The sequence below is a fragment of the Hippocampus zosterae genome, chromosome 11, assembly GCF_025434085.1.
Source record: "Hippocampus zosterae strain Florida chromosome 11, ASM2543408v3, whole genome shotgun sequence".
NCBI lineage: Eukaryota > Metazoa > Chordata > Actinopteri > Syngnathiformes > Syngnathidae > Hippocampus > Hippocampus zosterae.
The window spans coordinates 9125339-9139428 of NC_067461.1; the positions used below are offsets into that span (position 1 = coordinate 9125339).

General features: G+C 39.4%; 1 protein-coding gene and 1 long non-coding RNA gene across 2 annotated transcripts; both read left to right on the forward strand.

Moving 5' to 3' along the window:
* The first annotated feature begins 239 nt into the window (after window positions 1-239).
* LOC127610204 (otoraplin-like) lies at window positions 240-1581 on the forward strand. Its single transcript, XM_052080051.1, has 4 exons — window positions 240-836; window positions 938-1077; window positions 1172-1282; window positions 1361-1581. The coding sequence occupies exons 1-4, from the start codon at window positions 689-691 to the stop codon at window positions 1382-1384; spliced, it is 423 nt and encodes a 140-aa protein (XP_051936011.1). The 5' UTR covers window positions 240-688; the 3' UTR covers window positions 1385-1581.
* A 2111-nt stretch (window positions 1582-3692) lies between these two features.
* Window positions 3693-12805, forward strand: LOC127610212 (uncharacterized). Its single transcript, XR_007964769.1, has 3 exons — window positions 3693-4156; window positions 11206-11370; window positions 11462-12805. It is a non-coding gene; the product is annotated as an uncharacterized LOC127610212 (long non-coding RNA).
* The last annotated feature ends 1285 nt before the right edge of the window (window positions 12806-14090 follow it).

A 14090-nucleotide genomic window follows, 5' to 3' on the forward strand; every position in this document is an offset into this window, starting at 1 on the left:
TGACCATAACGAGGATAAGAAGTACAGAAAATGGGCTGATGGACAAAATCATATTAAGAAAATCATCACTTTTCAGTTGTGTGTTCCTTTAGAGGCCTCTGAGCGCCTGTTGGCAGCCAATTGCAGCATTTTCGATCCCCATTAGTCTAATAAAAGTGTTGCATCTAACAAAGGTTGGTGACCTTGGATTTAAAGTCTTGAATGATGAACCTAACATGCATGTTTTAGATTGTGAGAGTAAAGCGGAGTACCTGGGATTTATTATTGTTTTGTTTTTTTAATCCAGGAAAAACATGCAAGCTCCACACATGAATGCCAGAGCCATGATCGGAAGAAGCAGAAATCTCAGAACTGAGATGGATTTGCTAAGCAGTTGCCCTCCATCACACTCCAGTCAAGCAAAACAAACAAACAAAAAAATACAGCACTACAAGCATAATGCCAATTTGAATGAATTACATTTTTTCTGACATAATTTTAAAGTTGGCCATTTTGCAGTTCTAGTCCACCAGTTTTCCATTGTTATTGACGATGAGTTTAAAAAGCCAACTCCTAATCTGGGTTTAACTGGTTCCAGAGTGTGACATTTCTGAGAATCAACCGTGATTGGTCAGGTTGCCTGTGATGTCGGACCACATCCCATTTTTCCCCTTTTGAGAAGTTTCCTCTCAGATTCCTTCAAATATCCATGACCGCTAGCACACATACAAGGTTATTATTCAACATGCGACATCTGCTTGTGCTTCTCTGTGTGGGAATCCTGAACCACATCTCAGAGGCCCTTCTCATGGAAAAGCTAGCAGACAACAAGATGTGTGGCGACGCCGAGTGTTCGCGTAAGAAAATGTGTTCCATCCATTACTCCGCTTCCCTCTCCCGTTTTATACTCACAGCTATTTCGCTTTGACATTTTTCTTTTTGTGATTTTTCTTTGTAGACGTTCTCTCCATGGCCACGGCCTTGGATGACTTTATCGCGCCAGACTGCAGATTTATTAACATCAAGAAGGGTCAGAAGGTTTATGTGTATTCTAAACTGATTCCAGAAGAGGGCGGTGGAGTCTTTTGGTCTGGCAGCGTATGTCCAAATCAAACGCCACTGTGGATGAAAGTCACTGAAATCTAAAAGTTGAAACGTTTTCGTGAAGCTATGCTGATGTGTTGACTGTTAGGTGTACAGTGATCGCTACGTGGACCAGATGGGCATCATCGGATACTTTCCAGCTCCCTTGGTGAAGGAGACACTCACGTTTAGAGAGGGCACGGTCCAGATTCAAACAACAGTGTGTAAAGTTAGACATACTGTATGTATTTGTATGTTGTTCCAATCAGTCAACAACTTTTTTTTTTTGTCATTGCAGAACATGGATTTCCTCTGCGCATAAGGTGAACAGATGCTTCCTGTTTGCTTGTTTGAAGATACCAGCAACTAATACATAAAATAAAATACACGGTTGTTTCTACAACTACCGGGTAATCTCAGCTCCACAAATGCCTGAAGCAAGGTTCACAAATCCCAATCGGGCCGAATTATATATTTTTTCATCTCTTTCAATCACTCAGTAAAGGTTTGATTCACTGATGTCTTTATGCGATTATCCATTAGTGTCTATGTGAGTGTGTGTGTGTCTGTGTGTGAGAGAGAGAGAGATAGGAGTCGGGGTGAGAAAAGTACTCACACTCTGTTCTTTCGTACTGCAGATAAGATACTTCTGTTTTTTAAAAAAATGACTTATTTGACTCCTTTGTGGAAATAAAAGTACACACCCATGAAATGAACATAAGTATAAAGTACACAAAAAAAGACGTTTGTTCCGCACTTAACACTGCCGCTTATCATTTATCACAGCCACATTGGTCAGTAAATCCCTGTATTCCGTGTCAAACCCAATCCCAAATCATCTTATTTGAACAGAATGTGACTTTTGAGGAATGATCATTGGAGCTTGCCATTTCCACCGGACATGATGCTCTTCATTATCACTGCAGTGTCAAATTTGTTTTATCGATTGAACTGCAATGCACATCATGGAATTGTAATGTTTTCCTCCTCCCTAGTAGCAAAGATCCTGTCTCGAAATCCAGAAATCACGAGGCACACCTGCACAATCATTTATGAGATCAATTGCAAACACAGTCATGAGGTTTATTATGCTATCCAAACAACTCTGCATGACGCAGTGCAATATATTCACCGTGAGGAACCGTAATGAGGATAGTGGTAAATTAACATCAAATTATAAATCAACTGTACATGTAAAACAAGTTAAGCGCTTATTAAGATGTTACAGATCTGCCTACAGCGTTTTCTGTGGCAACGTTCTATTTTAAAAATAAAAAAATAAAAAATGCTAAGAGTTGTATTTTTGTTATTACTGAAAGAGGGAGAGGTTGTGCTGAGCAGACACGCACAGTGCAGTATGGTCTTCTGACTAACACGACAGATGGATTATGGGAACTTTGTGATAAAACCAAACTTCTAGTACAGTATAATGACCGTTGAGACATATTGGAGCTATTAAGGCACAACAGATGATCTGCTTTGTTTGCTTTCATCGTCTTCAATAGGCATTCTTTCCGCATCACATCACCCACACAGATGCACATGAAGGATCGGAACAAATGTCTGCCAGTGCAACACAGAAAGCTCATTGATTTAGCTTCACCTCTGCTATTTCACTTATTGATTTGAAGTGACAACACAAACTTTTAATTTGTTGATTTAATTTATCATTTGAGGCAATTAGCGTGGTCACGCACTCGTTCCAATCAATATAAACCTGCTAAACATTTTAACATTTACCAAGAAAAAAAAAAAACATCAGCAGGGACAAAAGCAGACAATTGATGAAAAACAAATTACAGTGTGCACGTAGACACACTATTATTACTTTAAAGGGTTGCCGTGGTGACGGGATAAGAGTTTTCGGCGGGATTGATGGTTCAAGGAGCAGCTGCCAAAAGCAGACACACACAAGACAGAGCGCACAAGCTGCTGTTTTTTTTTTCCATCTCTATGTAAAACCCACACCGTTGTAAACAGGAAGCCCCTTGGCACCCTGACAAGCTGTGAGGTCAGCGCATCTGAGGGTTTAAATATCCATTTTAAATTAAATATCCATTTTAAATATCCTTCAGTGGCTGATGCATGACTGATTTGCGGGGGACTACAGAGACTAGAAAAACAACAATTATGCTCAGACTAATAACAACGACTTACAAAAATAGTAAGCACAATAAAAAATGATTTATGGGAGGAATATTGATTGATTGATTGATATATATATATATATATATATATATATATATATATATATATATATATATATATATATATATATATATATAAACTGCAGAAGACAATAATCTGACAGACAAAAACAGCACCAAAGAATTAAAACAGTATTCATATATATTTTGCTCTCTACAAATCAAAGTCACAAAACAAAGACACTCGGAGACATTCATTCATTCATTCATTCATTCATTCATTCATTCATTCATTCATTCATTCATTCATTCATTCATTCATTCATCTTCCGAACCGCTTGATCCTCACCAGGGTCGCGGGGGGTGCTGGAGCCTATCCCAGCTGTCTCCGGGCAGTAGGCGGGGGACACCCTGAATCGGTTGCCAGCACTCGGAGACATGTATTTTAATTTGTCAAAAGAGATTCATTTATTTACTCCATGAGAGATATACTGTAGAGACAAGCACCAAGTAATGCACAATAATTAGAATTTTAAATGTAAATACAGTACTGCACCAGTCGCTCAAGATTTGGTGTGCTGTGAGACTGCGCCACCTTTAAATTGCAGGCATAGTTCAACTGAAAACGGATGAAATAACATATTTCACTAACCTTGGCAATCAGCAAGCCAAATAAAAGGGAAAACATAAAAGGAATGAATGGAGCAAAGTGAGTCTCAGATTGTATATTTTCCATCCCAGGAGATAGCATAAAGATGTAGATACAGTTTTTAGTGGAGGGAGAAGAGGGGAGTGAGAATGTGAGTGCGTATAAATCAATGGTTCTTTGTGTCACAGAAAAAAAAATAGGTGGAATCACACAAGCCCGTGCAATTACATGACTCACACAGTCACACTCGCACGTGCACGTACGGACAGATACGCTTCAGAGAAGAAGAGAGCGCGAGGTGGGTGAAGTTAATGCCGAAGCTGCACTTTATCCTAACTAATGAAAGCCTTTGTGACTTTGAAGCCAATCGAACCTGAAATTGACAAATGCAATGTGAGCGAGAGCAATAAATGTGATAAGGACAAACCCAAGTCACAACCCCTTCAAGGATTTTGTCCTCTGTGAATGACTGATTGATTGATTGAGTTCAAATGATCCCGGGACGTAGACTTTTTGTGACCCTCAGAGAAAATAGACTTCCTCATTTGAGCACCTTGAAGATGCTGTTGAAGGCTCTCACTACATGCCCTTGTGTGTTGACACATCGTTTCAGAGGATATCAAATGGGTTTATTCCACTGTGAAAACATTGTTGTTATTGCTACGATTTCACTGAGTCATATCAGGTCTGGGAACAAATACGATGATGCTTCAAATGGTCGACTGCTCCAATACTATGGTCCTTTGTCTCTGTTCAATGTAATGGCATCAAAACTATTATTCCCCTAGACGTTTTGCTTTATACACACCCTTTATACACACCCCTAGACGTTTTTCTTTATACACAGGAATTCATAGGAAACCATACAAAAGGACTGACAGAAGAAACTCTCATTTTGCCATGTTTGTGTCAAATACTCTTAAAAAATATGTAGCCGTCTTACTTTGACATGGATTGGATTGGTTTAAACTTTATTGTCAAATGTACTGTATGTGACATATAAGGTAAAAATGAAAATGCACTGGTTGTGTTTCAAGTGTCTGACTGTGTAGTCTGTCAGACAAAATGAATAGCGATAAGGAAAACAAAAAGAAAGTTCAAATGTGCTGACTCACAATGTTCTGCATCCAAGAATAGATGTTTAAATCCTGTGTTGATAGAATGGTAAAACACTAGCAGTTGCTCTGCTAACATACTGTAGACTAGAGCAAGATCAAGATAGCATCCCGAGTAGAGCGCTAATAGACAATTCAAAAAGACTTTTCATCTTGTCCTATAAAACAGGTTCTAGAAAAATTCGAAATGATAAAATGATTTAACATGCTAGCAAGTGGTATGCTCATACATATCAAGCTAGCAAAATGCTAACATGCTTATTGTAAACTGAGTAAAATATAGCAAGACACCAGAGTAGAGGAAGTGCTAAGGTAGATCAATCATGGCATCATCGATTGCTATGTCGTCGAGTAATATTTCAATGAGAATTCATAACATGCTGGTGTGCTAACAAATAAGAGCATGGCAGCAGCCTGAGTCGAGAAAACGTTATGGTAGACTGAAAAGCCTCTGCACCTGAGCTGTAGTTCAGTGCTATTTCACACTGGTGAAATGGTAACTCGATTTGTTCGAAGAAGAAGAAGGTAGCAATCGAAGCAGGGAAAGTGGTAAGCCATCCGTCAGGATTTTATTGTCATTTTAGAATTGATAAATGGCATGCTGACAATTGATAACAAGTTATCACTTTTAAAGGCACCTGTCCATAAAAATGTTTCCTACGTCCTGTCTTTGGATTGGATTTCCTTTGTTTTATTTTCACAGGGATGGGTTTAGTGACAGTCTTTGAATGGAGCCACAAGTGTTTGTCATGACAACCAATTAGCCATTACAAAAGCAGCTGGGGCTAAGTAAGGCCATTAGGTGCTGAAACAAAATGGAGTTGTCGTCACTGGGGTTCTCTCCTCACATCCAAACATGTGGCAAAGTGATCGGGAAAAGATGTAAATGCTTATCATCTATTTATCTCAATAAGTAAGTGTCTATGATATACCTTTCGTACATTTACATTTGGATGTTTGCTTTTATTCTCTTAGCATATTTGCATGTTACATTACGGTGCTATTTTACTGTCCTTTCCTTTGGGTTGGTGGAACAACATGAGCCTCACAGCGCTGCTCATCTTGCAATAATCAAAATAAAAAATAACAACCTTTTGGCGCATCCCTTGTGTTTATGTTGGTAAAAAAAAAAGTGATACACATTCGTATATCAGAGGCTTTTTGTTTTTATTGTTATGTGTGACCACATGAATATCAGTGTGAACGCTACTCAGGTGTACCAGAGTGCTTTGCTTCATCTTTGGCCCGTTTTACAGACAAAGCAGCTTTGTTAAGCTTAATGGTGCTTGTATTGATTGGCTAGGATATGCTCACAACCCGCCAGGGCCGAATGAGCAATGAGATCCTCCAATGAGGACCTCTAAATGCTTTCCAGCTCCTTTTTATTGACTCTTCTGGAATAGCTCATGCAGGATTTTATTTACACGCTTTGCCCACAGCCTGTTTTTACAATGCAGAGATTGCTCAGTAATGGCGGCATGCATATGAGTATTGTCTGTTTTTTACTGTTTGCCTGACTGGGTGTAATGCAGCTATAGAGGCTTGTGAAGTCATGAAAGCAGATGCGAATGAACTTTCCTATGTTAGTCAGCACAAATTGAATCGAACGGCTGGTTTAGCACTCGTCTGTGGTCCAGCCAGTACTGTAGCTCTTGAGCCCGAAAGAGACCGCGACCTTTCCCTAATACCGCCAGGTTGGATCAGGTGACGCCCGTTCTCACATCTGCGCTAAGCCAGGGATTGTGTTACATCAACTGGACAGATACACGTACATTTGTTATTATTTCTTGAAAGACAAGACACACACAAAAAAATTGTAGTACGACAAGCTTCATGTTCTTTTTTTGTGAAAAATGTACCGTAATATGATGAATCAACAAAAGTTAAGAAATTAGCATGATGTGATAAAATAGAAAAAAAATAAGTTATGTGAATAAATCTGTAAATTACAAGAATAATGAATTATTATTATTATTTGTGAATAAAGTTGTATATTTATGAAGGGAAGACTCTGAAGGTCAAATGAGTAAACTTAATTGATTACAATAAAATCACAAGCTTTTTTGAAACCCTACTTCTGACATGCTTTCGTAATCATCCGAGAACAAAAAATACATTTATTTAAAAAAAAAAAGAAATTAATGTTATTAATAGGGCACAAATTCATAATTTAAGAGAGTCATATTTCTACGAGAAAAGAACTTCAAATGTTGCCAGAATTAAATTCTTGTAGAACAAGAAGGAAAGCATTTTATGTACTGTTTTACAAAAAACACTTTCAGAAACGCATTAAAAAAACCTAACAAACCCACTCTGAAAACGAAATTGATAAAACAAAACGCAAAATAAATAAACTAATTCTAATTGACAATTGCTAAACTTTTATAACCCCGGTCGAGAGTTGTCAGCCCCCATTTTAGCGTGGCTCCATCCCGCGTGCATGTAATTCTTGAAAGTGCATTAAGTGACACACTTAAGTCGATGAGCTATTCTGTGCAGCTAAAAACGTGTACTAAAATCAAATCCGAATTTTTGTCTTCTTCTTTTATTCTTTTGAAATATTTTGGGACATAAAGGCACAACGCATAGGACTAATTATCCGTTGTTCTACGTAGGCTATTGTTGACCTTCTTAATGGACTGTGCTCTTCAGAGTACGAGGCAGCACTGGAGAGCGGCTTGGTAACGTCCGAGGTAGCATTACCATTAGCAGTAATGTCCTAATGGAAAGAACACAGGAGGAAGGCTGGTGCTTGTGCTCTTTTCCGTCCTCATTGGACCCACCGTCATCACATCGAGTCAAGGTCTTCCGCCCAGACCGCAGAGCAGAGCAAAGAGCCCATTTTCATGCTGATTACCACCAGGTCACATTGTCGTCAGTCTTCTCGCAGGAAGGCATTCACAAAGCCCAGATAATTACCCCCAACTCGAGTTGAGGTGGAAGGACGAGTTTGGCTCTTTGGAGGCTTGATTTTGCAAAATGAATGTACAGTACTTGTTAAACTAAAGAATCTCATGATTAGTGTGCTTCGGAGCTGTTGTTTTCTGGCCTGCTGTGAGAATGAAGTTGGATTATGATGAGTTTTTGTTTTTTAATCGATTTTATGGAAATAAACTTGAATGTTTTATGAATTAAAAAATAACAAGTTGTAATATTATGAGTGAGCACAGTAAATACCCCAAGCAATATAATGTGAATGAAGTCCCTTTTACCTCATACTGAAAATATATAAAATGCAATTAAAATATATATAATTGAATGGAAAAGTTTGAATTATTTTTTCAGAGTGGGTTTGTTAAGTTTTATTCATTTTGTGCTTGGTTTTAGTTTTGCTTTTCATTCATTCATTCATTCATCTTCCGAGCCGCTTGATCCTCACTAGGGTTGCGGGGGGTGCTGGAGCCCATCCCAGCTGTCTTCGGGCAGTAGGCGAGGGACACCCTGAATCGGTTGCCAGCCAATCGCAGGGCACACAGAAACGAACAACCATTCACACTCACACTCACACCTAGGGACAATTTAGAGTGTTCAATCAGCCTGCCACGCATGTTTTTGGAATGTGGGAGGAAACCGGAGCACCCGGAGAAAACCCACGCAGGCCCGGGGAGAACATGCAAACTCCACACAGGGAGGCCGGAGCTGAAATCGAACCCGGTACCTCTGCACTGTGAAGCCGACGTGCTAACCACTGGACTACCGGGCCGCCTAGTTTTGCTTTTATTAGTGTTATATATATGAATAATAGAAAATGTTAATGAATAATAATTGATGAGAATTGTTGTCATTTGTTTTATTAAATTCTTTCAGTTATGAGAATAAAATCCAAGTCCTATTTTTATGAGGAAAAACACAAAATATTGCCAGAATCAAATTATATATATACTAGCTGGTTCGCCGCCCTCCGGGCGGCTCATCGGCTAGTTCCTGCGGAAGGCTGGTAAGGTGAGCCTTCGGCCCACAAAAGTGTTGTTGCTTGGTTCAACTTTTTGTTCATCTTCATTGCTTATCGCGAAAATAAAGAGATGTTTAGCTCTACTAAATAACTAACAATTTCATTGCAAGGCTTGTGGGTAGACAACAATTTTTCGCTAAGATGCCCGCGCGATCGTAGTGAGCCACTGCCTGAGCGGCGCAGTGGCGGCGCGCAGCGGCGCGGTGAAGTAGGTACGTTTTGAAAAGGGACAGACGGAAGGACAGCCCGCGTGCGGGACGACGCGCAACATATATATAGATATACATTTTTCTTCCTAGAATGAAATCATATTCATAGAAGGTGGTTAACACTGAGTAAAATTTCAAGGACTCTTGAAGAAACTGTCATGGATTAGCTCTCTTGGTTCATTTTCCTCAAGTAACTTTCCAATCAAAAAGATTTTGATGCGGCTGATGACCGTTCTGACAAACCAAGCGTAATTACGTGACTCAAATGACTGCCACTCGCTGTGATATGTTCCCACCTTATAATCAAAGTCCAAACACATTCAACAAACTAGTAATTTGCAGGTAATACACCGTGAGCAATGAAACGATGACAGCGTGGTGCTTTCATGTACATTATTTCTCATGTACCAAACAGTATTTTGCATTGAGTGTTGTTCAGCTCTGTCACATTTGCACGTCTTTTAATCGCCCCCCTATGTGACGCATCCATTAGGCCGCACAGAATTCTCACCTTGAAAGTAAGCAACGCACGCAGGGAATTAATCATCCTGATTATGCATAATCGGAGTCATGCACGCTTGTTTTTCTATTCTAATTAAAGTGGATTTGCTTTTGGAGTAGGCTTTGAATAACAAAGCGGGTGGCGGCAGCCAGTCACGCTTATGCAGCTCTTAGCGCTGGTGAGTGGCTTGCTCTGATACAGATGCTTCAAAAGAATTGTTTTAGTTTCACCCTGTATCGATGCATGTATTATCGCATTCGTATAAGTCGTGATACTCATACTAATCCTGTTTTTGTAAAAAAAAAATATATTCATTTTTGTCAGCTATAATGTTGATAATTGCTTATTAATACACCACAGACTATTATCCCAAAACGATTTAATATCATTTCCAACTTTCTTACATTATCCTCAAAGAGAAACGGTTTACACATCATTTGATTAAGAAAAAATACACCTGATGTGCATGTTTACATACAAATGTGGGGGGAAAAACAGTAACTTCCATCAACAATACATCTTAAATTTTGCTTCTCTCAAGCATACAAAACAGATTTATTATTATTTGAACTTAGTTGATATAACAATACAGTACATCCTGATTTACAGACTGATTGGAGGGAGGGGTCGTCCCTAACAGATGAGTTTTATAATTTTCTCTTTGCATTAAAAAATGTTTCATAAAGAAAGAAGCTTGAAAGTGTTTGAAACGTTTGAAAGTGGATCCAAACCTTTCTGGTCGTTGCTTGTGGATGATGACGGTGTGCATCCGATAGTGTTCATGAGCTGCAATGTTCGCGTTTCCTTTTTTTCATCACTGTCACGATCGCAATGTTTTACAACAAAAAAAAAGTCATATTTGTGCTGTACCAAAAATCACATGTTCAAGAGTAGAGATGCACCATATGAGACATTTCAACTAATACCGTTATACTGATAACCAATAATTTGGCTGATACACTCAGTGATCACCTATCGCCTCTAAAATCCTGATCGTGTAAAGCTGACCTGTATGCGATAGAACCAGCCAGATGTACAGTTGACGCTTGCGAGCGCTGAAAACTAGGACATAGCAAACAATGAAAATAGGCTAGGAAATCGCTCTCTAACCACGCTTGTGAGCAGACTTCATAAAAACACACTCAAAAGTGGTTTGTAGATTAGATGGCGCCTTGCTGAGGGGAAAATTACTCTGTCACAGCAGTGTAGTTGTGAAAATAAAAATGTTATCCTGAATTACTTGTCTGTTGACTCCAGGAAAGAACAGTTTTTGGCCTGTGTGGGGTTTTGTAAACAGCACCTACAAAGGCATCATAAGCAATTTACTTCAACAGAATGGTGTTTATTTATGTTCGCCAAATGTAAAAGTAGTAGGTCTAATCTAACGGAACACATTTTCCTTCAAGGCTGCTGTCAATCAATCATAAACTATTTTAATAGCCGCACACGCTAATTTCACAGATTCAAGGCGAGATGCATTGTGGCAGGTAAATAACACGCGCCCCCAAGATGAAGCCTGCTCTGTGCTGATTATTAATATTTTTTTATATCTGCCATCTTATCTCACAGAGGCAGACACCTGAAGAAGCTCAGCACACAGAGAGAGCATCAAGCTCCCTGGTCCATCCAGTCAAGTCAGTGTGCAAAGTAACTACAATGCCTCTTTCACTGCACAACGGAATTTGTTACTTATTGGAACTGTAGCGAATGGAGCTTCCTTGAAATGGACATGCAGTATGATGCCAATTTTTCCACTACTTTCCAGGTCATTTATTTCTGTGACATGATTCGATCAACATACCTCAAAATCCCTCTCTCTAAACAGCCAAGTGGTGTAAGGTGGCTTTACTATCTCAACCCAGCTGACTTTGGGCAAGAGGTGGGCTGAACTGATGGGCAGCCAATGAAGAGCCAAAAAAATGGATAGGTAATATTTTCATAATATTACATTTTTACAATTTTAACCAACTCAATGAAGAGAGAGCACTCTGTTGTTTATGTGATCGGCAGTAATAGCCTTTATCACAACCACTAAAAGAACAGACTGGTCCTGACACTTGCTGACATGTTGCAGTAAACCAAACCACACTGTGAGTGTGTGTGTACCTGATTATAAAATACCACCTTGATGTTTTGAGTCATCCGGTGTTTCCAAAATGCCGCATGACCGCTATTTAGCGCAGCGGATCAATTAAGTTCAGGGCCTGCACTGGCACAGTGATAGTTGTGTCACTGCTTCATTTCCAATGTAAAGTAACACATGATCCTTTACGTGATTTCCCACTCAAAAGGTGAATGATGACACTAGTGGATTTTGGGCCGTGGAAGGCAAGATACGAGGAACTGTCGTTGTGAAAAACACATCGGTTCTTTGCTCAGGATTGAAAATTAGTCGAGCTGCCGTGTCATATTTTTCTGTGTGCTCTCACTGACCCTGATAGCCGAAGCAATAAAAGGCAGTGAAAAAAATAAATAAAAGCGCTCCGCATTTCTTAACCATCCATTTCGGATTGTGTTGTTGTGTAGAGCTAGGTTTGGTTTATCGTTGCCGCTGGGCATTTTTTTCAAGGTTTTTGAGGGTAAAATGAAAGGCAAACAGGAAAGAAACATAGAGTGTTTAACTGAATTCAGATGATGGAATTGTAATGCAGTTTGGCGATATAGAAAATAATTTGGAAGGGATTTCGAAAGGTCAACAAATACATCAATGTAAGGGGAGAAAAAAAAGTCTCGCTATGTTCTCATTTTGTATAAATGCAATGGTGTTGTTACACCCCATCTTTCTTGTGAAATCACTTTTTCCAGTCGGCGACAATCATGATTCCTCCTCGCCGTGTCATGCTGACTTCACACATCATCATCTTTTTGATTGACTTTGAGATGAAGAGATGAAGCTCCCATGCGCACACATTATTTGTGATGCATCCCTCCAATAGGAAACTCTGCAACGAACCCCTTAATAGAATGTGTAATTTGGAGGCTTCCTTTTAAACGCAGCTCCGGTGAGAAGTGAAGTATAATAGAGATGCGAGCTCGTTTGTCCAAGTGAAACAAATAATCTCTCTGCTGCAGCGTGGCAGTCGTGTGGGAGGAAATCTCCGGGGAGGCTGCAAACGGTGATTAGTAAACAGCCAATACTTATGTAGAAAACACATTATTTTCCGAAGCTGTTTCATACAACCTTGGGATGTTATGTAATTTGAGAGCAATCATTAGGGTGATCGATGAGTGTTATTTTAACTACATGTGAATACATGCTCCTCACAGAAAATGGGGTATTCCTCAATTGGCAAAGAATGTACTTGTGTGTCCAGTTCTTATGTAGTGTGTCAAGTAGCAACAGGAGGAGCATTTTAATGAGCTCTCTTTCTCCTTTTTTTCTCTTTTTTCATAACAGCCTGCTGCTCATATCCAATTACACCCCATTCCAACGGTTTCTACATTCCAACCTAAAAGGTCAGAATGCTTACGATGGATGTCAACAATCTGTGGAACTTTGAAAGAAGAGACACAAGCCTCGTAAAGGGTGGTGCAGTTCACAGAAATCCCCAATAAGCTATTAGCAAATGTCCATCGATCCATCGCGTTTGACCTCATCAGCTAACTTTGAGAGGTTTGGTCTCGATATCTAGTGACTTTTACAACCTCTCCCACTAACTATTCTTCTCAAAAGTGACTAGCAAACAAACAACATAAGCAGAATTTTTGGGATATTATGTTCCATTTGATGACAAAGCCAATCACAGATTCAACCACACTGAAAATGACCGACAATGTGCTCCCCATTTGGACATTACAAAAGCAGTGACTTCCCGACTTGTTGGAAACTTTTGACCCGAGGTACAATATGTACTGTATTTTTAAATCCACCAGAGTTCACCTAAAAATGCTGATTGAATATAAACCCAGTAAGGGTGCAGAAACAGGTCAATTAGTGGAGCCCAGAATTCAAAGCAAGCACGGCGAAGCAGCATGTCGCTGTTATGCTGCACACAAATGGAATAAGCTCCTGACATAACTTATGTTTGCCCCAAATGTAAACGCTGAAGTTAAAACCGATCTTCTTTAAACATACCAATACGAGTGTCTTTCGAAGCATTTAAAAAATCTTGTACTTGCATTCTTTGTTATTTTTGTGTTCTAGAAAGCTACTTTTTATTTATGTGCTTTTACATGTTTTGTTTGCACGTGCTTTAAAATGTACGTTTGTGAAGCACATTGTGTTCCCTTGAAATGAAATGCGCTATGTAACAGTAAATGAAGCTGCCTTACCTTGTTTATATAAGTAATTCATGACAGGACCCCAAGCGGGGTGGTTCAAGGTGTGCATAATAAGAGAATGGATGGACCAGAGTCCTGTTTATGACGGCTCAAAATCCTGTTGGTTTTGAATGAAAGTGGAGCAGGGATCTCTCCGTGGTGCTGAAATTGAAGTGGCGACAGGACACCTCAAG

Bases quoted from the DNA above. Each gene is read 5' to 3' on its own strand.
- LOC127610204 (XM_052080051.1), top strand. From the start codon at position 689: ATGACCGCTAGCACACATACAAGGTTATTATTCAACATGCGACATCTG. The intron at 1,078-1,171 runs GTATGTCCAAAT...GTTGACTGTTAG, and splicing joins GAGTCTTTTGGTCTGGCAGC to GTGTACAGTGATCGCTACGT. The intron at 1,283-1,360 runs GTGTGTAAAGTT...TTGTCATTGCAG, and splicing joins CGGTCCAGATTCAAACAACA to AACATGGATTTCCTCTGCGC.